General features: G+C 50.4%; 1 protein-coding gene across 1 annotated transcript in view; it reads right to left on the reverse strand.

Moving 5' to 3' along the window:
- Positions 1 to 3,093: 3,093 nt before the first annotated feature.
- LOC104287613 (fer-1-like protein 4) overlaps positions 3,094 to 27,147 on the reverse strand; it is a 40,147-nt gene continuing 16,093 nt past the window's right edge. The window contains 24 exon segments of the mRNA XM_009886337.1: positions 3,094 to 3,274; positions 3,784 to 3,884; positions 4,587 to 4,867; positions 6,766 to 7,007; positions 7,318 to 7,416; positions 8,374 to 8,459; positions 10,414 to 10,592; positions 12,377 to 12,531; positions 13,322 to 13,492; positions 13,980 to 14,107; positions 14,484 to 14,594; positions 15,326 to 15,457; positions 15,752 to 15,858; positions 16,668 to 16,711; positions 16,976 to 17,028; positions 17,636 to 17,767; positions 18,155 to 18,258; positions 18,639 to 18,798; positions 19,107 to 19,268; positions 19,652 to 19,768; positions 20,012 to 20,185; positions 25,335 to 25,451; positions 26,362 to 26,449; positions 27,019 to 27,119. Of these exon segments, the coding sequence (XP_009884639.1) occupies positions 3,094 to 3,274; positions 3,784 to 3,884; positions 4,587 to 4,867; positions 6,766 to 7,007; positions 7,318 to 7,416; positions 8,374 to 8,459; positions 10,414 to 10,592; positions 12,377 to 12,531; positions 13,322 to 13,492; positions 13,980 to 14,107; positions 14,484 to 14,594; positions 15,326 to 15,457; positions 15,752 to 15,858; positions 16,668 to 16,711; positions 16,976 to 17,028; positions 17,636 to 17,767; positions 18,155 to 18,258; positions 18,639 to 18,798; positions 19,107 to 19,268; positions 19,652 to 19,768; positions 20,012 to 20,185; positions 25,335 to 25,451; positions 26,362 to 26,449; positions 27,019 to 27,119 (3,225 nt within the window).

Below are 27,147 nucleotides of genomic sequence, written 5' to 3' on the forward strand. Positions count from 1 at the left end.
GGTGCTGCGGCAAGGTGGCACCAGGAAGGGGAACTGCCGGTGGGAGCCGCGGTCACGCTTGGGCTGGGCAGGGGTGGGGGGCTGGGGTCACGCTGCTGCCAGCAGCGAGGGCAAAGGGGAGCTCCTTGCCCTGCATACCCACACCCCACAGCGTGCATGCACACCGACACATGCCAGCACACCCAGGCACACAGCAGCACAGCTACAAATCCTGCAATTATATACTGAAATATTTTGAAGAAGCCTGAGGCTTTCGGTCACAGAGAGCCCCAGCCTGATGGTGCAGTGGAAAATGTAGCTGAATGTGGCTGCAAGAGCCAAAAGCTGCCTGGGGATGTGTGCTGGGGCGCGCTGAGCTTGCTGGCATAGGCCGGTCACCACTGAGGCACAGCAGCTATGCTGGGATGCACCGGGCACTGCTTGCGAAGGCTGAGGGCGACACAGCACTGGGAGCAGCACTGTCACACCCCAAGGTCCCGCTCCAGCCCCACACAGCTGCGACACGACCTGAGCCCTTTGCAGCCTGTTTCACTGCTCCTGGGTCCCCCGGGGGGAGAGAGGGCTCCCCCTTTGCCATTCTAGGCCCCTGCCCAGCAGCTGAGCCCCAGACCCCTGTGGGAGCACTATGTCTGCCCCACACGAGCACATGGCTTCAGGTCCAGCCAGAGTCCTCACCTGCTGTAGAATTATTGCTGCAGGTGACTTACAAATGAAATCTATATTTGTATTTTAAGGAAAGGTAAAGCTTCGAAGAAACTTTCAGGGCAGAGTGCAGGTGGTGTGCAAGGGGTACATTTCACAGAGGTTCCCTGGGCAACCTGAGATGTTGGTGACAGCAGGAGAGTCTGGTGCACTGACTCTAAGAGAAACGGCACAGGATATGGAGTGGAGACACCACAACCAAACTCTGTGGTAAAATGGGAACTTGAAGGTCTTATGGAACCCTTGAAGGTCTTATGGAACCCTTGAAGGTCTTATGGAACTGATAAGCTGTCTAATTGCTAGCCTGAGCCAACAATCTGTTACTTTTGACAAAATGCTATCATTTGGGTGAACTTTGCTCATTATAATGTCATTATAACACCAAAACTCCATCCCAAAAGCCACCCACCTCCAGGATGCAATCACACCTCATGGAGCCTGTGCTCTGAATTTTTTGTAGTCTATACCTTTAAAAGTGAAGCAAGAAAATTTTACACCAATCATAACAAAAGTATGTATGACTAGAGTCCCTCAAGCTCCACCTGAAAGGTAAAAAATAGTATAAAAATAGCTTAAGAGAGGAGGGATGTCAGGGAAGATACCATCATCACTGACAACCCCTGACTGCCGGGATCAAACAACGGGCTGAGCCTCTCTTCCCCCCCATAAGGATGCTTGTGGGTAAGATTCAAATACTTGGTTATATCGAGTGCTTCCCTGGGAACCTTAGAAATCTCTATAGAGTTCTTTTGTAACTTAACATGTTTGTAGCCAGGCTGTATTACTAACATCCTTAGTATTTGCACGTGCTTTGCAGACAGTAACTTTATCACGGGCAACCCAAAAGAGCTTGTGCATCTGTTGCTTCAATAAACTACACTTTTCATTAATCTAGCTGTGAGAGTTCTTAGTGAATGTGACCAAACTCCTTAAGCGTGGCCATGCTAGTTCATGGAACACTGCTAGACCAAATTGTGTATGGTGTTACTAGTACATCCGTAATCGTGATAGTTCAATATACATATTGAACGCGACCGGACTTCTAACACCGAATTAGGCATCACTCAGAATCTAAGCCCAGCCGCCCCCAGCCCCTCTGATATTTGAAGACAGAGTGGAATGCAGGGGGGTTTATTTTCTGCCAAATTACTTTGCCCTTTAACACAACACCTGCTCCTTACCTGCCTGCCTAGATCCGCCCAGCTATTTTTCTCCCCAAAACTTAACTCTATTCCTGCCCCATTCAAAGGGCAATCAGGCAGCCATCTTGACTATAAAAGCCCATTGTCAGTTAATTTCTTTGGAAATGCAACAGTCCCTCTGAGCATCATCTCCTGCACCAGAATGAGACCCCTCAGAAGGCATCTGTCCTGTCAAAACTTGGGGTGAAGCACCTCCACTTGAGATCAGATCACGTCAGGGCTTGTCTGTGAAGAAGACAGGAACCCTGGGACACTACAGACCATGCTGAGAACAAGTCTCATGTAATTTATGTCAGCCCAACACCACAATACTGATTCACGCTGATGGCCCTATGCTGATGTTACAGCGCTGTGCTATCCGGCAGGAAAGGCAAAGGGGCATCGTCAAGGACTGCCTGCAGCAGGCTGGCCCCTGGCTCCAGAAAGAAGCTACGGAACACAAGCAGCATTGGAGAGAGCAGCCAAGAAGCTTTTATTCCTATGGAAATCAAGAGCCAAAATGAAGTTTGAAGCAAGCCCGAATCTGACCCAGCAGACACAGAAGAGGCTGTTACGCAGCTTGTAAGGAATGACAACTAGTCTGTGTTCTGGGCAGTGCTACCACGTCCAGAGCCGACTCCAACTCCAGGAGCTGTTCCTGTGCTCTTGACATGGCAGGAAGCTGATGGATACCATGGTTCTGTCATCCTTCTCCCTAGTGAGCCCCATTCAAAGGTCTTCCAGGTCCTACCTCTGCCAGGACTGTACACCAGACCTGTGTTTCCCCTGTACAACGTGTTTTGAACTCTTCAGTCAAAGGCCTGGGAAGTGCCAAGTGCTGTCAAGCTGGGGCATGGATGGCTCTGTATGTCCCCATCTCTGCCAGAATCACTCTCAATGGCAAGAGCTGTTTTCAGCTGCCATGATTGTGGGGACAGCCCCAGCAGATTCTGTTTTCCCACCCTCCCAGTCCCACAAATACCTTTTTTTTCCCCCAAAGCTGTAACTGTCCTTCAAGGAGTTTGCCTTATTTAGTAGGTTGGTTACTTGGTTTCTTAGCATCTCACAGGTACTTAGCATGAAATGTGACTCCCCAAGTCTCTGACTCGGAAGGTTGCCTCTGCACCTGCAGGATTTCCTTAAACTTTCTGGTCCAGCCTGAATTCCTGCAATCACCCCTGTCTTTGAGTAGTCCTGTGCTGGAAAGCATTTATCCACTGATGATCTTCTCGCTGATGTATCCAGGCATAGTGTAGATCAAAAGAACCAGGAAGATGGTCAGAACAGCGACAATGAACAGCACAATGATGTATTTCTTGTACCGCTTCCAGATAAAGAACACAAAGGTCTTCATGGGATTCACAAACCAGTTGAAAGAAGTTTTTGGCCGGCTGGAACAGGAAGGAAAGAACAGATAAGCACAGGCTCCGTCCCCGGAGCAGCACATTGTCCCCTCTGCTTTGGTGCCCTAGCACCCTCGTGGGTTGCCAGCTCTTCCTGCTGCTTCCACACAGGATCACTTTAGGGGCTGCAACAACTACAATGCCTGTGAAAGCACTCAAGACAACAGGACCCCTGCAGAGCTGTTTTGCACCCATGCGGCTAACGGGTGCATTCACATGGTTAAACCAGAGCTGCCCTTTTTGCACAAGAAATATTACGGCATAGCTGCCTTGAGTACCTCACCAAGATCAGCCCTGGCCCAGATGCTGCAGCCACAAGTCCTGCTGGACCCACTTGAGCTCTGGGAAGCCCTGGCAGCCCCAGTCCTGCAGACCCCAGCATGCAGGGCCTCACTGATTGCTCTCAGCTTCCTGACAAGCAGATGATCCCTGTCCCCAAGCAAACAGTGGCTGAAAACATAGCACTGTCCATCCATGTTAAAGGTACAGATACTCACTTGGGCTTTTCCAGAGGTTCAGGCTCTTTTCGGCCCAAACCAACAGGACTTTTCTCAGCCTCCTCCATAGTCAGCAGCTGGAACTCCGCTTCCACCTTACCCTGGAGGGGGAACATATCTGAGCCACAGCCACACATGCTACTTCGCAGACCAGCCTGCTGACTGCACGCCCTGCCAGGACCAGTATTTTTCTCCCAGCTCCACTTACAGATGCTCAGAACAATTAACTTTTCCCTGCAGGCATTAGCTACAGAGCCTCTCACTTCAGCAGCCAGCAGAAACTGTGGCCTGGCCAGAAACTTACTGTTTTGCAGACAAGACAAGGTATTGTAATGTACTTCCCAGCTATCTGGATTTGTCTGCAGCCTCCTACACTGGCACTGACAAAAACTTAACCCTGGGGACAAACAATGGTCCATTAGCAGGGCCAGCAGCAGCAAGTCTGCCCTGGGAGAGTTGGCACCTGCCTGACTGGGGTAGGCAGAGACCCTAGAGCAAGTTTCGCTGCTGTCCTGTCTTGTTGATGGTGAGCCATCTGTTTCTGGCTTTGGTCCCTTCACTGAGCACTGCTCTATAGAAAGCTCAGAGGTTGGACACCCCCTGCATGCCACCGCAGCTGGCACTTCTGGGTAGATGAAGTGCTGGATTTGCAGCAGATGGGATGTCTCCAGGACCCTGCACAAAGTCCTGGGCAGCTGTGTCATTGCTGCCTACAGGTTCATGTCCATGCAGGACTGGTTGCCATGTCAAGGCAGAGGCAAAACACTGGATCTCTGCTCACCCACGCCAGCATCCTGCCTTACCGTCAGGAGGTACTTGTTCCCACTGGGGTCTGTGAACTCCACATCCTCTGGTTTGACCGAGCTGCTCCACTTCTTTTTCTTCTTCTTCTGCTTGTCCTCCCTCTCCTCTCTCTCCTTGTCTTCATGTTCTTTGAGTTTGATGAAGGGCCACCAGCCCCTCATCCGCTTGTTTCAGAAGACAGAGAAGCGAGGTGTTGCATTCTCCTTGGCCATCTTGATAGTGCAATGCTCTGAGCTCTTGGCTGCCCGCACCATGTCATGCAGCTTCAGCTCGATGGAGCCTGCAGGCACAGTGAAGAGAAGAGCTCATGGTGAAATCCTGAGGTCATCCCCACACACCATTTGGCTTTTTGTCTCAGACACACTCCCACCACCACGAGTAGGTCCCAGCTGCTGCAGAGTCCTGCACATTTACAGTTGGAGAACCTTAAGGTCAGCATAAGAAAGGATTAGCCTGAGAGTTAGAGACTAAGCAGCAGAAGCCACAGGTCTTGCCTCTGACGTGGCCAGTTTGGTTTGCATGCAGTACACTGGGTTATTTTCACTCCTTTACCATGTCCCACCCTGCTCTCCTCATGTGTCCAAGCTCCTCTTCCCCTCTCATTCCTGAAAATGTCAATAAAAAAAATTATAAAATCTGAGAAATTTTGTAAAGGTTTCAAGTCTGTCTTACATCTGAAACAGCCTCAGTTCATTTCCCTGCTTGGCCTCGAGCCCCTGTCCTCCTTGGAAGGAGCTCCTGTCCCATTTTGGCACTGAGTCCTTGCAACAAATCAGTCTTATCACGTACTGGTCTGTATTGGCAAAAGCATTGCCAGAAACCAAGGGATGTTGGTGTTCTCCTCTGCTCAGCTCTGGTGAGACTGCATCTGGATACAGTGCCCAATTTTGGGCCCCCAACACAAAAAAAGGTGTGAACTAACTAGAGAGAGTCCAGTGGTTGAGATGGTCAAGGCTAGAGTATGTGCCATGACAGGATGGGTTGAGAGACTCATGCACATTCAGCCCAGAGAAGAGAGGTCAAGGGAGAGATCTTACTGCATCTCTCACAGCCTAAAGGAAGCTATAGAGCAGATGGAGCTAGACTCTTCTCAGAAGTGGATGATGAAAGAACGTAAGGCAAAAGACACAAGCTGCTACAAGTGAAAAAACCTTAGAATTATGAGAATAGTAGAGTCAGGAAAAGCGGCCCAGAAGGGTACTGGGATCTCCATCCTTGGAGATACTGAAAACTCACTGAGACAAGGCCCTGAGCAACCTGACCTACATTGCATCTAGCCCTGCTTGGAGCAGGAGGTTGCAATAAAGACTGCAGAAGCCCCTTCCTGCCTAGAAGTTTCTGAGATTGTACATGCCAGGAATCATTGGGATTGCTGCCTAACACATTCTTCAGTGCCTAAGTAGCATGGCTGAACCAATCACCATTGGAAGTGCCTCATGGAGGCAAAGCCTTTTAAATACAGCATGGAGGGTTGATGAATAAAGACAGTTTTATCCTGCCCAAGAGACAGCAGGGCAAAGGGGCTGATTTTTAATGGGGAGGCCAAAGTTTGAAGAAGGGAGGTACAACTGAATGGAGTGCTACAAACATGAGGATGACAGCAGAAGCAGGAGAGAAGCAGCAGTGTTTGTGCTAGCATAGCATGGGCTGAATCACCGCCAGGCCCTGATGCGCGGCCAGCTCAGCACGTCTGGTTACTGGGAAGTAACTGGGAGCTCTGAGCCCCCAGCAATGGGATGCTACAACTCGAGTGCAAATGGTCTCACAGGTTGCCAATCCCTGTGCCCACAACATAAGCTCCTGGGAAAACTGCACTTTGGTCAAGTCTTTGGGATCTGCAGATCTAAATGAGAACAGTGAAAAATGAGCAAGTTTATCAGAAAGGTTGTGAGAAAGCAGAACATGGAAGTCTTGTGGTGTGACAGTCCCTAAAAAAAGGACAGCAAAGCCCTGGGACAAGCATGCAAGCTCAATGTGTCTGTGTAGGAGAGGTGTATATCTCCAGGCTCTGCCCATAGCTCACATGTGAAAAACCAGCTCAAGGTGACTGCTGAGCTGAAGAACTTGATCTGATGCTCCTGGTGTCCCTTCTCAGAGAGCTGGGCCCCAGGAGAAACACCATAACACTCCAGCAAGGTAAGGGACAGGTCACCCTACTTCCAGCAGGTCACATCATACCTAGAAAGTCATTAGCTGAAATCCTGTCATAATCCCAGACCTGGAGGACAAGAACAGCCGGTTCCCGGAACTCTGATTCCTCCACGGAGAAGACAGAGTCCTTCTTCTTGTAGGTGATCTCCTTCTCAGTCGGGAGATAGCTGAAGCGGAAGATGAACCTCCAGTTGAAATTGCCCTCCCCAGTCAAGGAGTTGAAGTGAACATCCGTCTCCTGCTTGTCATGGTCAAGACCCTTTATCCAGCTGCAGGAGAAATTCAGAAAGTCAGTTTCAAAAGAAACTCCTACCCCCTTGTCAGCCAACCCCAAAGGCAGAGCAGAAGGATGGAGGGGCTGAACCCCATGGGGTAGCAGGAAAGGAAGAGTCAAAGATCCAAACCGGACCAACACCTGACCAACGTCTTTGGTGGTACGGCAGTCTACGCAGGGGACTGGAGTGGAGCACCTCGTGCTGAGGCAGGGAGTACCAGAGATTCAGAGGAGGCAGTGGGGGTGCGGGGCAGGGCAGAGAGCAGGACAGCCAGGCTCTGGCCTCCCTCTGGGTCCCATCAGACCTTTTAACATAGATATCACTGGAAGGCTCTCCCGTTACTGGGTTGACATCATCAAGGATTACGTCATCTGTGTTCCAGATAATAACACGCAGCTCATAGCTGTGGGAAGGACACAAGGGTGAGTGAGACACATGCTCTCACCCCTGGTGCTTGGGAAGGCAGTTCAAGTCCACATGGGCAGAGCAGCAGGACTTGAACCCTCCTAGCACTGTGGTGCCCTGCCAGGGCTCCTCCAGCCAAGCACAGCCCAGCAGTCTTGCTGCCATGCACAAGACTACAGCCCCACAAGACAAACACCCACAGTCAAAACAGGCAGCTTTTGCAAATTAAGTCCCTGGTGCATGGGAAACCCACCCAGCACCACTTAGCCACAGAAGCACAGAAAGGCTTAGGCAGGAGGGGACCTCTGCAATCTCTGCTCCAACTTCTTGCTCTAACTTCATTGTAGATCAGATTGCTCAGGGTCTTGTCTGCATGATTTTTTAGCTTCTCTAAGGATGGATATCCCAGCACTTCTCTGGGTCACTCCGTCCCTAACCCAGGACCCAATGAGGGTCACTAATTGGGAAAATATTTTCCTTATATTCAGTTGGAGTTTCCCTTGCTGCAACTTGTGTCCATTATCTCTTGCCCTTTCATGCGCACCTCTGAGAAGAATCCAGACCCTCCATCTCAATAGCCCCATTATATCATTGAAAACAGATGATCGCCTTCAGCTTCACTTCTCTAAGCACCCAGAGGACATCTGTCCACTAGCCAAAATAGAGCTAAATGAGTAGCTCTGACCTGGGTTTCTATCACCTTCACATCCAGCCTTAAAGACATTAACCCTGCCCTTCACAAACACTTGTGCAGCTGAAGCGTTAAGCCCTATGCTGATACACCCAAAAGACCATCCCATGGCAAGAGCTGAAGCAGAGAGGAGGGATGCATGCCAGGCTAGCACAGACCATCAGCCTGTGCAAGGACTCCATGGCACATCCCACCACACACGACAAGGGACAGTAACCCTCCATGCAGGCTCACCAGCCCCAGCCCTGCTCCCATGGGTGCTACCTGATGGGTAGTCGTGGCTTGATATTGACAGGCGGTGGTGCAGGAATGTCATTTGGAAACATGTCAATCCACATGTGCAAGGAGCCCTGATGAGAGAAAACAGCAGAGACACTTCAAAAGACAGACCACCCTTTAGCTCCTCAAGGAGCAAGGGCTTGGTCCTGCAAGGAAAGCTCTCACCAGAAAGCCACTGCTTGGCTCTCTCCATCCCCAACACTTCAGAGTGATGTGTGACTGGATTTTAGATAGAGAAAAAAATAAAGCTATCAAAAAGTGCTTATTTCCCTCCCCACTGCGCTCCCAAGAAAAAACATTTCAGCTGAACTAAGTTCATTTCAAACAGAGGCAAACATGGCCCTCTGTCTTAACAAGAAGCATATGATGATGTAACACTTCAACATAACCAAGAAAACTAAACAATGATGGGTCTGACCCACATGCATTTCCAATGCCAACCAAAGCCAGAGTGACTGCAGAGCTCTGCTTTGTTACAGACCTCCTGTACCCGAAGGAATAGGGATAGAGCGTACCATCAGCAAGTTTCCAAAACTGGGAGGGGTGGCTGACATGCCAGAAGGCTGTGCTGCCTTACAGCGTGAGCTGGACAGGCTGGAGAGTTGGGCAGAGAGAAACCTTATGAAGTTCAACAAGGGCAAGTGTAGGGTACTGCACCTGGGGAGGAATAACCCCATGCAGCAGTACAGGTTGGGGGCTGACCTCCTGGAGAGCAGCTCTGTGGAAGGGGACCTGGGAGTCCTGGTGGACAACAGGATGACCATGAGCCAGCAATGTGCCCTGGTGGCCAAGAAGGCCAATGGCATCCTGGGATGCATCAAGAAGAGTGTGGCCAGCAGGTCGAGGGAGGTCATCCTCCCCCTCTACTCTGCCCTGGTGAGGCTGCATCTGGAGTACTGTGTCCAGTTCTGGGCTCCCCAGTTCAAGAAGGACAGGGGTCTGCTGGAGAGGGTCCAGCAAAGGGCTACAAAGATAATGAGGGGATTAGAACATCTCTCATATGAGGAAAGGCCGAGGGACTTGGGTCTCTTTAGTCTACGGAAAAGAAGATTGAGGGGGGATCTTATTAATGCTTACAGATACTTAAAGGGAGGGTGCCAGGGGGATGGGAACAGTCTTTTCTCAGTGGTGCCCAGTGATAGGACGACGGGTAATGGGCACAAACTTGAACATTGGAAGTTCCATCTTAACATGAGGAGGAACTTCTTTCCTGTGAGGGTAGTGGAGCACTGGCACAGGCTGCCCAGAGAGGTTGTGGAGTCTCCCACTCTGGAGACATTCCAAACCCGCCTGGACGTCATCCTGTGCAACCTGTTGTAGGGGACTCTGCTCTGGCGGGGGGGTTGGACTAGATGATCTCCAGAGGTCCCTTCCAACCCTGACCATTCTGTGATTCTATGTTCAGTGTAGGACATTGAAATGGTTAAGCTCAGACCACTGAACTGTGTAAAACTGAGGAGAATATTTCTCCTCCAGCCAGCAGTTACGTCATGCCCCAGGGAGAAGCCAAGGGCGCAGAATGGGGCTCTTGCAGGGGAGAAAAGCAGCACTGTTAGAGGACAAAGCAGAGGAAGAGACAGGGATAGGCAAGGACACTACTACCCACCATGGTGCATGGTGGCAGGGCTCAGAAGGCAGAGTGGGTCCTTTGCCACCCACACAGCATCCTCATCAGAACAGTGCTACATGGCCTGAGGAGGCAAGAACCATTCTGGCCCACCAGCATTGTGACCACATCAGTGGACAGAGGTCCCTTGAGGAAAGGGAGTTCAGAATCACTGTGAGAGGTCAGAGGGTGGACCTGAGCAAAGGACACCCAAGACCAACAGTCCTCACTTGACAGCAGGGCCAGCCATCCACAGACAGAGCTCCAGTCGCCCACCCAGGAAGGGGCAATGCATGGGATTCATGCCATGATGAGGAGACAAAAGGATAACAGGGGACCAGCCAGGGGGCTGTGAAACAGCTGTCCTGAAGGTCCTTACCCAGAGCAATGTCTAGGCTGGGCAAGGAAATACATCTCACCTGCGCAAGCCCAGGGTTCTCCGGGTTGTACAGGGACCGGATCTCCACATGCTCTGGTACCAGCTTGTACCCATATCCCGGCATCTCTTCCCAGTGCTGCAGGACGTACAAAGCCTTATGTTCATCATCCACTGACCAGTCCTCATCTGCCACTCCTCTCTTGTTCCTCACAGATGCTTCTGCAGCAGGACACAGCCAGGCACAGAAGATGAAGGCATCTGGCCAGCAAGAGCCACATCAAGGATGTTAGTCACAGGGACAAGTAAGAAAAGGTGATGGACTGGGCAGACAAGCACCTCCCCAGAAAAACAAAATGGGGAGAAGCAGGAGGGTGAGGATGAAAGGAATGAGTGATGAGGAAAACTGTAGGCAGGAAGACAAACAAGCTAAGAGAAATAAGGGGAAAAGGGGGAAAAAGAATTTACTATGGCCCTGGGAAAAAGATCCAGGGGACACCGAAGAGGATATGTCCCTCTGGGGCAGTTTAAGTCCCCATGTCTCTGTGGTAGTGCCAACAGATCCATGGATGAGAGGTTTTGCCCTAGAAATGCTCCAGGAAAGCACCACTTGTCACTTGGCAGTGACACATAGCTGTGCTCTCCATTAATTAACTCATTAAATCCATTAATTGACTCATTTCGCACAGTGAAACCAAATGGCCATTCAAGACCAAATCCCGCCATTGCAGAGAAAAGTGGGAACCAACAGGTGAGGACACAATGACCCACCCACCCCTGGGTTTATAGAGAGCATCTTTGGGAGATCCGTCTGAGATCTAAACCATCCTCAGCAGTCCCTGAGCACAGCAGAGGTTCACGGGGCACCAACTGCAGCCAACTCTCAGGGGAACACTAGGAAAACACTTTATTTCTCCCTTCCCAGCTACCCAGTGACCTGAGAAAAGGGGAAAGGGGCTTTTGGAGGCTCCTTGCCCTCTTCTGAGCAGCATTTCTTTTCCCTTCGTGACATAAGCCATAGAGGCCAGCAGAAAGCTGAGGAACAGCAGCATTGAAATGACCAGAAGGTAAAGCTGGCCATACACATAGATCCCCCCCTCTCTGGGCGGGTCTGGCACAGGGATCATCCTTCCTATAGGCTACAGAGCATTGCCTTGCAGAACCCAGCCATGCACAAGTGGGCCTCATCTGCTCCATCCTTTCCTCCAGGCTGGATTCGATTGCACAGGTGTTGGGCACAGGAGCGAATGTGCACAGCAAGGACAGGCCTGTGCTCAGGGAAGTTCTCCATCACTGCTGGCAGAGGGCATAAAAGGTTGCTGTGTTCTTGTACATCCGTGGCCCTGGCTCAGTGTTTGTAGCACCAGTGAAGGAGGAAAGAAAAACAGCAAAGGAGAAGCAGAAGCTGCCCACAGGAAGGAAATCAACAGTAGTGAGAAGCAGTGGGGAGTCACCCAAGGCACCCAAAGCCACCAGAAGCAGACAACATCCCTGAAGGACAAAGCCATCTAAAAACAGGAAAGGAGACTGAAAAAGCACCACACCATACCACCATCCCCCCCCAAAAAAAAAAGGATACCAGTATCTTGCTGACAGTGGTCACAAGTAGATGGATGTACAGCTTTGTGCCAGTGGCAGCCACTAGAATAAGCTACACCTTTCTGTGGCTGCACAAGCCATCAAGCTTCCATGCAGATCACTCTGTGCATGTAGGTTTACTTTGCTCCACCCACTGCCTGGGAAGCCACTTTGGGACCTAATGGCCTGGATCACATCTTCCCCCAGTGCAACACTGCCATCCTCTGAAACCAGACCACTGAGCACCAAGGATGCTCCCCATGGTGACCCAGAAAGCTAGGCCACGCAGGGCACAGAGTGGGGGCAGCCAGCCTGGGCACTTCAGGGAAGAGAAGCTGGTGGGTTCCCAGACCTCTCTCCAGCACACGCACTGCTGAGCACAGGCAGCTGTTTAAGGGAGCAGTTATTGTTCTCCAAGCCCTTTGTACCTTCAGGAAAAGCCTCTGGAGGGATCTTGAATATTTTATTGTCCACTTTGACCTCCTCCGGTCTGTACTCTGCTGCAGGGAGTGAGTTTTTCTTGCATAAACTATCCAAGATCTGTGTGGGCTTGAAAGCATCTCGCCACATGTTGTAGCTGTCTCTGCATAGAAGGGAGAACACTGAGAACATCTTCAGCTTAGACACAACAGGTATTTTTCCTAGGCTGTGAAACGTCCTGCCTTCCCTATAGTAGAGGCTATGCCACCAGATCGCTGCTCAGATTTTCACTGGGAACACCACAGGCACACAAAAGCTTACTCAGTGAAAAGCTCAGGAAGCTCTCCTCCCCCAAAACAAGCCAGGCTTGCACACCACAGAACCATTAGCTTCAGAGCAGCAGCAGGAGCAATTACAGCTGCAACTCCTAAGTAGGAGAGAGGTTTCAGCAGTGCTGGGGACTCAACTCCATGCCCACAGCTAGTTCTCCAATAGCAGCGTAGGAGAAGAGAAGTTAACAGAAAAATGGCCAAAGATATCAGAGAATCCATACTGAAGGAGGCCAAAAGAAAACAGATGTCATGCGTCCTGCTGCTCACAGAACTAGTTACTGCCAGAGAAACCGCCCTACTTTCTGAAAGAGGTCAAAATCACATCAATGTCAAGCGAGTGCTTTTCTCACAGAACACCAATATGAAAGCATTAAATAATTTTTTGCTACGATATGCAAAATATATTAGTCCATGGTAGGAATTAGAGATACCACAGGACGGTGGTAAGAGTCTAAAGGAGATGGAGTTATCCATGTAACTTGTAGTGAACCTGTGGGGCACGTGCTCAAAGAATACTGTGAATGCCAGCTCCGTCCTGCAGAACTGACAGTGCTCCGTTACCCACTCAAACGGTAGGCAAGAATACATCTTGTCGCCCTAATGTATCACAGTAGTACGTACATGTCGTACTGAGAGGCCACTCCACAGTTGGCCCTATGCTTGCTGTAGAATCGATTCTCCAAGTCAATCTTGGTCTCTCCAATCAGATCATCAGATCCAACCAAATCATGGTCAAGTATTGCCACAGTGAGTTCTGATTCCACGGGAAATGAGACTGTCAACTCCACAACTCTGGACAGAAGCAGATAGGGTGAGTGCAGTTAGCAAAGAGGATGGAAAAAAACCATATACTCTGCTTTGATCATCCTACACATTTAAGAACTTTATTTGACAACTCAAAGACCTCTCAAAGAGTTTGGTTCTCCACACATTCAGTGTGTGCAGTTTTCAGTGTGCACATTCAAACAAAGGAGTTACTCTTCCAGGAATGCATGCCCTTGGATAGAGGTCCTGGAGCTAGGGAAAAAGCTCTCTAATGCTCTGTTGCTGCTTGGCTTGATACTTCGTCTGACAAAAGCTTAGGGAGTGCTTCCCTCCTAACCCAAAACACTTATGGCTCCTGTGTCAGCCGGAGGCAAGAGACGTGCCTGGGAGCTTTGTGTTACAGCACAACATTCTCCAGCAGAAAGGAACGGAAGACCACACATGCTGGCCACAGCCTGAGCCCCAGATTTGCACTATTCCTATTAAACCTGCTAGAAGAAAACTTCCTGCATACTCTCCAAACACAGGATTGAGCTGCTTTGGGATGTATCGCTCCTTTGTGTTCTTCTGCGCCTGTCCCACAGTGACCACCACATAGGGGTCTGCCTTGCCATTGGGGTCTGCTGGAGACAGGTTCGTAGCCTGGAATACACAAGAGGTACTACCATACATCAGCTGCAGAGAGCAACCTGCACAAGGAACACTGCACAGGCCCAAGACACCCTAAGCCTGCTGGTCAGGTCCCTCCAGCAGCTGCCCCAGCAGTGGAACAGGCACTTGTTCCCACACAAATCCCCACCCATCAAGCCACCAATGTCTCCAGCTGTTGGCCCACCTACTTGCTTACTGTCTCAAGACAGATGAGAGAAGCCGAGAAATGCCCATCTGGATTTTTAGCACCTCATGAAGCTACAAAGCATGGAAGCCACTGCTCGTATTTACTAAGCAGAGAATGGCAGGAGGTCCACAGGGAGGGACAGACCTCCAAGCATTACTGCTACCACCACCAGAGACTTACCTTAACAATGTAAACTCTTACAAGAACCTTGATGGGTCTGTTCCTTGGAATGCCCTGGGACACCTTGGGCTCCATGCCAGCTTCCTCAGTGGGGTAGACATAAAAGGAACCCTGCAGAAAAGACATTGCAAGTAACAGCTAGATGCTAAAAGAGACTATCTCAGATGGGATTGGAGCCACCAAGACCAGCTTCACCTGCCGTCACCAAAATCAGAGCCATTGCTCCATGCAGACCACAGACACCCCTGGAGACAGTCCTTTCCAAAGGCACTGTCCTGTCCAGATGGCCCAGGCAGTCCCTGTTTGCAAGTTAGGCTGCAGGCTGTCAGACCACTGCCAATGCAGAAGATCTGAACATCTTCAGGCACTTTGGACTGCCAAAGGCAGGAAGCAGCAAAGGTTTTCTAGGGACCTTCTCAAATCAACTTCTGCAGTTGATATTTCAGAGTCTTCAAGAGCTTCTGGGTAGGATGATGCCTCTTTTAAACAAGTTTTACTAATTTTAAAACTAGTGAAGCTCACTAATACTTATTTGCATACTGAACATACCCAGAGGCCCCAACCAGAATAAGAGTCCTTTATGCTTCATGCTTTCTCCTTGCAAGAGCTAAAAAAAAAAAATCTAAATCAGGGGCATTTATCAACTAACAAAAGACCACAGTACACAATTGCTTCAACAGGCACCAAGAGTACCCTGCCCATGCTGCACCATGGCCTCACATCACCTTGCACACACATGCACTCTCCAAGGCTTTGCTGGTGTCAGCATGCTCTGAAATACAGGTTGTCCTAAGGATTTTTTTTCCACACACAGCAAAAATGTCATTGAAGTTATATAGTACCTTGTACTTCCCCAGAAAATGTTCATCCTCATTTCCATCTTCATCCTCATTTGCTTTGCCACGATGAAGGGGGAAAATACACAGCCAGTCTTCAAAATTATCAAACTCATTTTCCAGCTCAGAGTTGTAGATCTGAAATAAGTAGAAAGTAATTTGGGGCCTTTTTCTGCTCTCTTAAAGGGGAGGAGAGTCAGAAAGACCATCCTTTCCCTGCTTCAACCATTTCACCTGGTGCTACCTGACCTCTGTATTAGTAAGTGCAGGGTGTTATGGTTTTCCTTTATCCTCCCAGGTCCGTCCTCAGATGTGCACACACATCCCAGTTTGGCTCCAAGGTCTCACTAGCTGTTTTAAAGCCCGGCAACAATGTGGGCCCAGCACACACTGCAGGTTGGAAAAGGCCAGATCTGTTACCCGAATAATCACCTGAAGGGTGGCGATGAGTTTCCTTTTGGGTCGATCAGGTTCAGCTTCAATTACTGCCTCATCTTCTGCTTCCATGTCAATGGAGGATACATTTAAATTCCCCTCATCTAGAAATGGCAATAGGACATTAGAAAATGCTCTGATCTCTCCCAGCATCTCAAGTTCTGTCCATGAAATGAACTCAGCAACAGCTTTCGCTTTCACCCAGGGCTTTGACTTGCATCAGGGTAACCGGAGCTATCACTGTCTGTAACAGGTGTCCTTATGGCATCTCAGGTTTCCCAACAAGGCATGGCTGGACGGGTGGAGTGGGACAAAAATTGGCACAGATTTGCCTGCCTGCATGGCCACTGTTTAGGAAGGAAGTGGGCAGAGACCAAATGGAGGAAGGTGGCTCAACCAGCCCACAGGTGCTGTCAGGGAAGGCACAAATGATAGCTAACCCTCTTCTTTGGATGAATGCTTATTTGTTGGACTGCTGGTTTGGGTGGACGTCTAACTACCACTTTGCGCACAGGCAACTGTGCATGGAGAGAGCACAGCTAGACCTTTCTCTGCGACACCAGCAACCCAAGGACAGAGAGGGTGCTTCCTTGCCCCGTTTCCCAAAGACCCCAGATCTCTTGAGCACTAATAGCATGCAGGTACCCTTCAGCTCTCTCCTTAAATAGGATTTATATCATTTCTATACTTACTGTCTCACCTCCCCAGGTCATTGCTAGGCGAGTCGCTGCTTACACCTCCGCAAACCTGAGCCTACAACTGCAACACTGTTCTCAAATCATCTGTTTATTATTACTGTCTTTCTCTTACCTTGTAGTGACTCCTGTACCTCAAGTGAATATCCCACATGCACACAGTGATACCCAGCTACTGGACAGTTTTGCCTCTCCACCATCCTTTCTCTCCATCCCACCTTTGCTTCCTGCTCTCACCCTGACAATCCCGTGATCCTTGCAGCTGATTTTTCTGCAGGTTTTTGCTCACTCAGGAAGGCTCTTGCTTCAACACAATTTTCCAAACTTTTACAAGGCAAGTTTGGTGTTTCCAACTTGAAATAGCCTTTGTTAGCCCTTGCCAATGTTTCCAGTCTCTCTGCTCCCTCTTGTGTTGTTTTTGCTGAATGTTGCAAAGCCATTGCCTGGTCAGACCCCATTCCCACAATGGGATAATGTAAGTCCTGGCTGTCTGCACAGAAGAGTTGGCTATTGCTAGAGGACTCACTATGACTCATCATTCATGTCATCATTCTCAGCATCTTCCTCATCACTGCGTGTCTGAAACACACACAAACAGTCACCCCACATCCCTGGCAGCAACGGCTTCTCCATCCATGCATAGGACACTGTCAAAGCTTTCCTGACAGCAGAGTCAGTAATACCTAGCCTGAGATCATTTAGCATTAACATCATTGCAGGAGGGTATCCAATGAGTGCATTAATGACTTTTTCTTCTCCACAGATCTTCCTACTAGCATTTTTGACTGGGATTTAAGCAACACAGGGCAAGGAAGGAGATCTGGGGCAGATCTGCTCCCATAGCACATCCTGGGAATACAGCCAGAACAGAATAGCACCATGAAAGCACCTGCACTGCAGCTAAAATCAGCAATGTTCCATTTTCAGGAGCGCCTCAACAAAAACTCAAAACCACTTGGGCACCTAGACTCAGGGATGTTTCAACACCCACTCCCTGCTGAATTCAGTCCACCTGGTGGATGTCCAATACCTGGCTACTTTAAGTGTTCTTGACACACAAAAGCTCACATGTTCCTGCCAATCCATGCCAGGAGGACTCCTACAACACTCAGCGCTGTTGAAAACATCTTCCTCAAGCCAGTGCAGCCACTTTTCCCCTATGCTGGCAACCGTCACAAAAGATTACCTGGTTATACAACTCCTTCAGGGACTCGTAGTACTTGGACCACCAATCCAGTTCTTCCAGGTCTGGTTTTTCCTCTTCATAGTCATCCTCCTTCTTCACAAGCTTATTGATAGGAATTTTCTTCAAAGGAACCTTAAAGGAACAGAGAAAAGGATTCAGAGGGAGGAAACAACCACCCAGGGCACCCATGCACCCTACTCTAGTGCCCTGGAAGCCTCTGGCAGAGGCTCAGCTTTCAGGCAGAGCACAGGAGGTGTAAAGCTACCTGTAGGCCCAGGTTTGTGCTTTGCTACAAAAGCAGCAGTTTTCAAGGCACAAGGCAACACAGTTCTCCTCCATGTGCCCAAGCCCAGACACTCAGCAGCGCTGATGAACAGCCAGGGGAGAGGAGTGTTTGGGTCCAGAGCAAAAACTGATGGTTGAAACCCAACTCCGAACTCCTAAACTTTCTTTTTTATGTGTAACCTTCATTTTGGCTTTCCAGACGTCAAAATTTGCTGGGCCCTACACATCACTCACCTTCACAAGACTCAGGGGGTGAGTGCTGGGACCTGGGTCACCAGCTGGCATGCCAATGTTTACCACAGTTTGAGAGGGAAGACGCTGGGATGAGACTTTCCAAGCTGAGATGAAAAGAAAGAGCTTCAGGTTTCTATGCATTTATTTCTGCCTAGTGCTTCCTACTTTTTGGCCAGTTGTTATTCCACAAGAAAACCCTCCATGTTACGCTTTAAATTGCCCTTTGTGATCCCCAAAGAGGGATGCTAGCCCTTACACAGCACTCCATCGCTCGGCTGCTGCTGCTTCCCAAGCTCCAGTCTGGAGCCAAGTGCTACAGACTAGGACGACAACCTGCCTCCAACCCTAACCTGCACCACACTGTGCATCATATGGGTCTCAGGAAAGGACTTTGCTGCTTGGCTAGGAGGGAGAAGGGCCAGGGATCTCTGCCACTAGCAGAACCTGTCTGCTGCCTCCACAGGAATCTCATCCATCAGCTCACCTTTGTGTGTGTCTTCTGGTTCCTCCTCCAGCTCTCTGGGAGAGAATTTCATCACATCAGACACAACATGGGTACCCACCAGCACCATGCGCCCAAACGCCCGCTTTTCCACCACGAAGATGCTGAGGGGAGGGTGAAGGTAGACCTGCTCTGGGAGCTCCTGCAAAAGAACCACACCCAGGATTCGCAGAAGCAAGGGTGATACCTGTGCCACCACATGCCAGGGAGGTCTGACGGCACCTTGCAGCTCTGTCCAAAAACCAAAGCCTTGCAGTGACAGGCGACAGCTGAGACTGCTCTTGGTGGACAATTTCACAAAGGCTTTGATCTGCAGCTGAACCATGTGGCCACGGGAGAGCAAAACCCCAGGGTCAGCTCCTCCCTCCTTGCCCCAAGCAGACAAGCAGTGCATGGGTGCAGGACGGCCACAGTGCACCCTGGCATGGCAGGACCCTCCTTCCCACTCACCACATCCATGTATTTGACCAGCTCAGTGAAGTTGGGGTTCTCTTTGTAGGCCATGATCACCTCTGACTCCACCTTCTTGCCAGCACACTTAATGATCACCTGGGGCTGATCCACCTCAAACAAGTTCACCCGTTTCAGGTTCCGCAGGCCCCAGAACAGGATCTGAAGCACAACACAAAGCCACCGGGCTGCTTGAGACATGCCAGGCATGGCACAGCCATGCAGCCTGCAACCCTGCTGGTGTTGCTGCCCCCCTCACCCTGCAGGACACAGACCCCAAGAGAGGCATAAGGCCACTCTGCCAACCCAGCCACCCAACACCTCTGGATGTTAAACTGCTGAGTCGGTTTCTCCCTCAAGTACCTCCATTTCTGGTGTCTCCTCGGTCCTTAAAGGCACATTTGAGCTTGTTGTGGTTTGACAAGCCATTTGCCACTCATTCCCAAACCCGACTCCCTCCCCAAGCCCTGCCCTCTGCACATACTAGCTGTGCTGTCTGCTGGGGACAGTCAAGTGGGGAGCCAGCCCAGTAGAAGGCAGCGTACCTCTATGCGAAACTCCTTCAGCACTGGGCGGATGCCCTCAGGGATGATGAACCGTCCAGCATGGGGGTCTCCCAGGTAGTCAGGCTCTTTGGGCTCCACGTCCTCAGGCACCAATGGCTGAACAGGTGGATCCAGGGCACACCAAGCAATGAAAGCCATTTCTACTCCATGCCACGCCCCCTCTCCCTCCCCTCTTGATCTGTGCTCACAGGCTCTGTCCCTGCAGCCTCCCTTCAGTTGAAAGCCAGATGTGGCTTTCAACAGGGAATCCTCTGGTGAGCCCCGTGTAACCAGGTCCTCACCCACACAGCTCTCCCCAGAGAGCTGCCAACCACGTGCAGCTTCCTACAAGCCCATTACCTCCAAACAGCCACTATAATCCAGCTCAATCAGCTCAAAAGTGGCAATGAGCTCTCCCACTGCTTTGGTGCCTTTGTAGAAATCGAAGAACTGCAGGGCAGGTTTGGTGTATGGCTCATCAACCAGCTTCACCTGCAGGACAGCAAAGGCCTGGCCGAGGAACTCAGGGGTGTCCTGCAGGAAAGAGGGGAATGGATCAAAGCATACCTGCGTTATTTCCCCACCTCAGAGAAAAGACCACCACTAATTCCAGCCAATCTGGGACAGCACAAGACCACTTGCCATCCTTTGCTTTGATTTCCTCTCCATCCAGAGCTAGGAGCAGATGAGACACACCTGCAGCAGTTCCTCTTAACTCCCTGTCTACCTCCATGCAGAACTAGGCAGACAGCCTCAGACCACACACCAGAGGACATCAAAGATAGATCAGGTTGCTCAGTCTCCTCCAGCCAGGTTTTGAATGTCTCCAAGGATGGAGATCCCACAAGCTCTCCGAGCCCCAGGTCCAGCATTTGAACTTCCTCTGGGTGAAAATTACTTCCTTATAGCAATTTGGATGTTTTTCTTGTTCCAGGTTGTGTTCGTTGCTTGTCATCCTGCCCCTGGGTACCTCCCAGAGAAGTCTGACTCTACCTTTTTCACCCTCTCCCATCAGGCAGCTGCAGGCAGCAATAAGACACTGCCTTTGCCTCATCTTCTCCAGGCTGGATATACCCAGCTCTCCACCTCCCCTCATTCTGTCCTTTGCTCCAACCCCAGCCATCTTGGTGGCCTCCTCTGGACTCACTCCAGTATGTCAATGCCTATCTTGTACTGGGACCCAGGAAATGGACCCAGGAAAGCTGCTGAGCTACACAGGAGAATCTAGTGTGAGTTACGCCATTCCCCTTACAATAAGAGGCCCCAGGAGAGAGTGTGACTTCAAAGTACTAATGAAGAGAGAAAAGAGAGGACTGAGGAGGGATGGAAGATGACACCTGAGGAACAAAGGGGAAAGTAGCCTTAAGAGCTACATCGTCTCCCCCTGGCTACCAGCCTTCTGCAACATGAGCCTGCTGAGGAAGTGAGGCAGGCAGCTGGGAGAGGCAGAGTGCTTCTCCAAAGAGGAGAGATCCTGGATCCTCCAAACACTCATCAGGACCTGACTCAGGGCATTTCTGAGCCATCTGCACACTGCAGCCAGAAGCTTCACCCCAGCTTATAGCAGAAGTCTGCAGAAAGACTGTCTCATCCACAGCCCCCCTGAGTCCCCACCACCACTGGACCAGGATCAAGCTGAGTCACGGAAACCAAACAGAGATGTGGCTCCTAAGTGCCCACTCGCAGCACCCACACAGAGCTCCTCTGCATTCCTTGTCCTTGAAACAACAGCAGGAGGGCAGTATGGCCATACTTACAAATTTATTGTGGCTGAAAAGATTGATTATAATGATGGGGGTCTCTGTTTTCAACTCTTCTTTTTTCCCATCAATAATGAGCTGGTCAAACACAAGTAGCTCGTTCCACATGGGGCTCAGTGTCTCCTCCAGCATCTGCAGGCAGATACAGGAGGCCTGAGTGTACCACAGCCAAACCACATACACTTTGTAAAGAGAGTGAGGAAGCATGGGTTGATCCTCTCCCTCACGCAGCCGCATGCAGCTGGTACCTGGCAGGAGGGGAGATGGTAAAAGCACGAAATCAGCACTTGGGGCCAACTTGCACATGCCAATCAAACTTTGAGACCATGCTCAATAATATATATGTTTTGTCAAATGTTCCCTGAACACAGTCACACTGCTCAGAGCACACAAATACCTCATGCCTGTAGTTACAAAATTTCCAGGACTGTCACAGCACTGGCCTTCAACATACCAGTAAGGACATGATGATTTTTCTCTCCCCAGGTCCCCAAGATGGCAGAGGCAAGAGTTTAAGTGGTCTCACCCTGGTGGTTTGGCAATGAGTCGAAAACACCACTCTTGCAAATGGATCTGAAAGGCCATTGTCATCTGCAGGGAGGATCCCTCGAGCCTGATACAGATGGGCTCGGAGCTGGAAATAGCTGAAATCTGGTAAGAGAAAGAGAAGAGAGGTCCCAGTTCGCCAGTCCAGCCCTGCGTGAGGCCAAAAAATGCATGAGGAAGAGGGCCAGGTAGGTAGGAGTGGGTACATCCTGCAAGGAATGGGTACCACTTCTAGGTGCACTCACTGTGGTTTTCAGAAGGCCAGCACATCTCAAAAGGTTTGGCCAAGCAAGACAAGCTCAGCAGGCTTCCCAGATACCTCTGGGAAGTACATGACGTGAAATGTGCAGCGATCTGCTGTGAGCATCTGTTGTGGGGGAGCACCACCAGGCCTCAGCAAAGGGGCGGACCTCATGCCCATTGCCAGTTTGGCAGCACATTCGGTGCCTATGAAGCACCCATCCTGCTTGCTGCTCCAGCTGTGACTGTGCAAACATGTCCTCATGAGAACAAACTGGACCTGCCTGTCCCAGTCATACCTTAGAGATGACATGGAGATGATCAGGTCCTACTCCTTGGACACTGACCCTGGGGCAGGACCTCTCACCTCTGCTCCTCTGCTCACAGTTAAGCCAGGGAAAAGCGGCATCTGCACTCACCATCCCTGCTGAGCCAGCTGGGAGGACTGTACGATGAGAGTTGGGCTATCTCCTGTCCACTCTCAGAGAGGTACTTGAACTCCTCAGGCAGCTCTGCCAAACAGTTCTTCGCATATTTTGTTACCCCAAGCCACATGTAGATTTCCAGTTTGGCAAAGATCTCACCTGTGTGTAAGCCAGCGACCTGAAAACACAGAAGGTTTAGCAGGTTTCCCATCTCAGCCATTCCCCCTTCAGACACAATGATGTCCTGGTTTGAGGTAAAACGGGACCAATTTTGTTCAGTAACTTTACTTCTTAGCTGGGCCTCTTCTAACTACTGAAATTAACAGCATATCATGCAGACAATGTTCACTCTCTCAGAGTGATAAGACCTATGTTTATAGCTGATGCCCAGGCATAGGATGCAGAGAGGCTCTTGCTTATACTTATTGCTATAACACCCAAGGCCAACCAACTTTGTTCTTTGCCCCGTTGGATGGTCAGAAGCGGAAAAGCATAGTGGGGTCCCACCTGCGGGGAAGAGCAAACAAGACAGGTGACCCAAAAGTGACCAACAGGGTATTCCATCCCATCTGCCTCATGCTCAGTATAAAAGCTGAGGGATCAAAGGGTCAGGGCTCTTCATTCAATGGCCAGCGTCCAAGGAGGACTCTGTCTGTCTGTCTTTGATCCCAATACAGAATCCAGATCCGGAATCCAGTTCCTGTCTGTCACTGAGTCCTGTCTGGGACTGCCCCAGTGCCAGCCGGTGACATGAGTGTCATCCTGGGAGCTTGATACAGTTTTGTATATATTTCATTATTTCTTTTTATTTTATTATTTATATTTCATTAAAGTAGTTTAGTTCCTTCTAAACTCATAAGTCTCTTTTTCCCTCCTCTGCCTCTCTCTTTGAAGAGGGGTAGAGGGGAGCACCTGTCAGTCCCATCTGGGGTTCCCCACATCCCCAGAAGCTGATTCAGCCTAAACTATGACAGATGATCACCATCAGTCAGTGACTGACCAAAGAGCACAGGAGACAGAGCACCGCATTGGCAGAGGCAAAAGGCAGTGGTGGAGCAAGAGCTTTGTTTCCTCATGAACTCCAGGATTTCAAGAAGGAGGACTGGAAGCAAGGAGGGAGAAGCAGCGTGAAGCAAGCAAGAGCACATTGTTTTGGTATAAACCCTACCTTCATAAAGACAGTCTGGATCTTCGCACAGTCCTTGCCTTTCTCCTTTTCGACTACCGAGTAGAGGATGTTCTGTGCAGGAACTCTTGCATATGCCACACGCCTGTTGTTGCAGAGCATCCAGACAAGTACATCAGGGAGGGTGCACTGGGGCTGGAAGGAGGAAAGAGAGGAACGTCACAGCAGAGGAACAGCGCATATCTTGTCCTCCATGCACTGACACAGCAAAAGCTTTGTCTCCTCACAGGAGAGACTGCTGGCTGCACAGTGCTTTGGAGATCCAGAAGCAAATGAAGGGCCCAGCATTGGGCACACACTTCTGAAAGTCTCAGCCCTGCAATATGGCTCTGCAGGTTTCTTAGAGGGATCTGTGATCTGCCTTGTTTTTCACTGCAAACACCAGCAGGATGCACTCAACCCCATGCCATGTTGGGGAGAGGGCGTGCCCACGAGACTGGAGAAGTGGCATTTTACCACACATCTTTGACAGGAGCCCAAGTGCTGATCCACGGGAAGGAACCACATTAGCTGACATCCCAGCAACATTGAGTGCCCAGTGTAAAGCTGCTCTTCAGGTTGAGAGCAGGACTTGCTATAAAGCAAATGCACAGATGGAAGCAACGACTTCTTTTAAACTCTAACCTAAGTTCTCTTCCCCATCTCAGTTTCCCTGACATTAGTGTTTGCACTTGTACTTGCCATTTTTCAGTACACAAGTAGCTGAAGCAATTTATCACTGCTCCAAACCAAGACCACCAGCCTCCAAGCAGGCACTAAAAATGGCAAGTGTAGGGGCAGGGCTGACAACAACATTCCCATCAAAGAGCAGGCAGCAAAATGGGAGGATGTTCCTCTCTGGGGGATCAGCTGCAGCCAGCCTGTGGAGCTGGATCCCGAGGACAGCTTCTCCTCATGGTGTGAGGGGCGACACCTTGGTCATGTTAAAGTCTACCCGCACATAGCTAAAGGTGTGGAAATGATTTGACTTCACTTGTTCTCCAAACTACAATATCTGCTAACTCCAGCAAACATTGCATTTTGGTTTACACTACACGAGCACACTGATTTTCCAGAGTTACTTAAAACAGAGCCAGTGAAACTCTGAAAACAGAGAGCCTCTGCTATGGATGAGAGATCTTATTTCAATGCAAGGCTGAACTTGCAGAAAGTGTCCAGGGTCAGTCCCTGGTGGGAGTGCGGACAGCATGGGCAAGGCTGTTTTCCCCAGGCACACTGCCCGCCACCTTGGGCTGGCCGGGCAGAGAGGCCCAGGTAGCCTGGAGCTGGCCCAGCTCTGCCTCCAACCCACCACCGAGCTGCCTGCTCTGTCACCAACAGCCCTGCAAAGCTGCCAAGGTTCATCCCTCCTAAGAGCCATTACATGAAAGACGGTAACCTCCAGCAGCTGGAATTTGGGATTTTACAGGGCAAGGAAAGACAGCAGAGGAAAAGCCCCAACTCAGGCTAACGAGAGCCCCAGCAGCCAGTCCAGTGCCCTCTCCTTGCCCGTGCTCGGCAACAGGGTGCCCCAGGAGCAGCTGTACCTCTTTAGCCATGAAACGTAGCTTTGCCAGGATCCTCCTTGTCTCCTTAACCTTCTCCTTGACATTGGTTCGAGTCAGCCGCCGCCTCACACGGAGTCCCTGCTTTGCACACAGGATCTGAACAGAGAGCATGGCTGTCACACACCCAGCCGTGACCCAGGCATGCCAGGCTGGCATTCCTCACAGGGGCTCTGCAGGGAAGCACCCATGTGCTGATCACATCCATCCTCCCCCATCGCACCCCGACCTCTACCACAGCTTGCCCCCCAGCTGCTGAGAGCAAACTTCCATGAACCTGTCGCAAGCCATTTAGTGAAGCGTGCTAAGAACTGGAGACTCCAGTAGCTCATCAGCTCTGCCAATACCAGCTGGTAAAAGAAGTCCATTAGCTTTTGCATCACTTGGGGCAGAAAGATGTATAAGGAATAAACATTTCAGAAGCTGGTGGTCTAAGGCTCTAGATAGTGCCTGGAGGAGGCTTTGCACAAGGAGCAACTTGGGGCCACAGAAGTGTGGGAATACGAAGATGCAGGAAACTGGGAGATGGGGCTGTGCTTTCATGTCCATTAGTTGTCCCTCTCCAGGGACAGGCAGATGAATGCCTGTTGTAGATCTGCTGGATGGGTACCCAGCCTATGGGCTGAGTTTCCAGGAGCAGTGGGTCTCGGTGAGCTCCCCCAAAACTGCCTGCAGGTATGGCTTGCACCAAAAGGCCTCCAGCAACCTACCGGGCATAAACACGCATGTGCTCAGCCACACGTGCCCCACAGGAGAGGAAGGATGGCATCAGGACATCTGCATAAATCTGAAGGCAGCCATGGCCAGTCCCTGCCTTTGTTCCCTGTGCTGGAAGCTGTATTGCTCTAAGCAGAGGTGTGAGATGCTGCAGTAAAAGCCTATGACTGATACTATGAGCCTGCGGCCCAAATTTCCTTCTTAGCATCAGTTCTAGCTGGTCCTCCAGAAGCATCCTTCAGAGCAGGGAGTGCATGGGCTCCTACCACCACCACCAAGTCCCACAGCTTACGATGTTGCGCATCAGGTATTTCATCCAACATCTGTCAAAGTTGTTTGGATGTGCCATTGTTTTTCTCTCTGCACTGAGTGAATATTGCCTGCAATGAGAAAAGCAGCACAGGCTTTGCATCTGCTGCACCCAGCAGGCAGAGCACAGCTCACACAGCAGGGGCACAAGCTCCAAATCCCTAGTACTAATCTGAATGCATCAGAACCCCCCCTCTGCAATGCCTTCTCTTCTACAAGCTTTTTGATTTGGAAGGTATCCTGGGGATTGGTCAGCATCTGAGAATCCCTCTCTACTGTTGCCATCCCAAGGCTGGGGACTGAAACGTGTATCAGACCCCACTGGGCCATCACAGTGATTGAAACACAAGTCTCTTGTCTGTGCAACTGAAGAGAGTGAAGGAAACGTCCTAACATTTAGGAAACATGCAGGAGTCCAGTAACATCGAGGCTGCAGCCTGTGACCCTTATGCTTCCCAGGACTGGGGTCTCCTCTCCAAGCTTGAAGAGCTACAGGGTCCTTTCCCCAGGTCATCCTGGTTTTCTTCCATTCATCCATCTCAAGAGGACAAGAGAGGAGGCTATGCACAGCCCAGGCAGAACATGATACAACCTCCTAACTTGAAAATAAGAAACCCTGGGAAATCAGGGACATGCTAACCTGCATCCAGCCACAAATTCCTCCAGCACCTCTCTGAGCCGTTCTTCTGCTTTAGCCTTTGGTCTTCTCATGAGCTTCTCCATGTCATCCAGCCCCTGTTCCTGTGGGGAAAGCATAACATTCCGGGAG

The sequence above is a fragment of the Charadrius vociferus genome, unplaced genomic scaffold, assembly GCF_000708025.1.
Source record: "Charadrius vociferus isolate BGI_N301 unplaced genomic scaffold, ASM70802v2 scaffold225, whole genome shotgun sequence".
In the NCBI taxonomy this organism is placed as follows: domain Eukaryota; kingdom Metazoa; phylum Chordata; class Aves; order Charadriiformes; family Charadriidae; genus Charadrius; species Charadrius vociferus.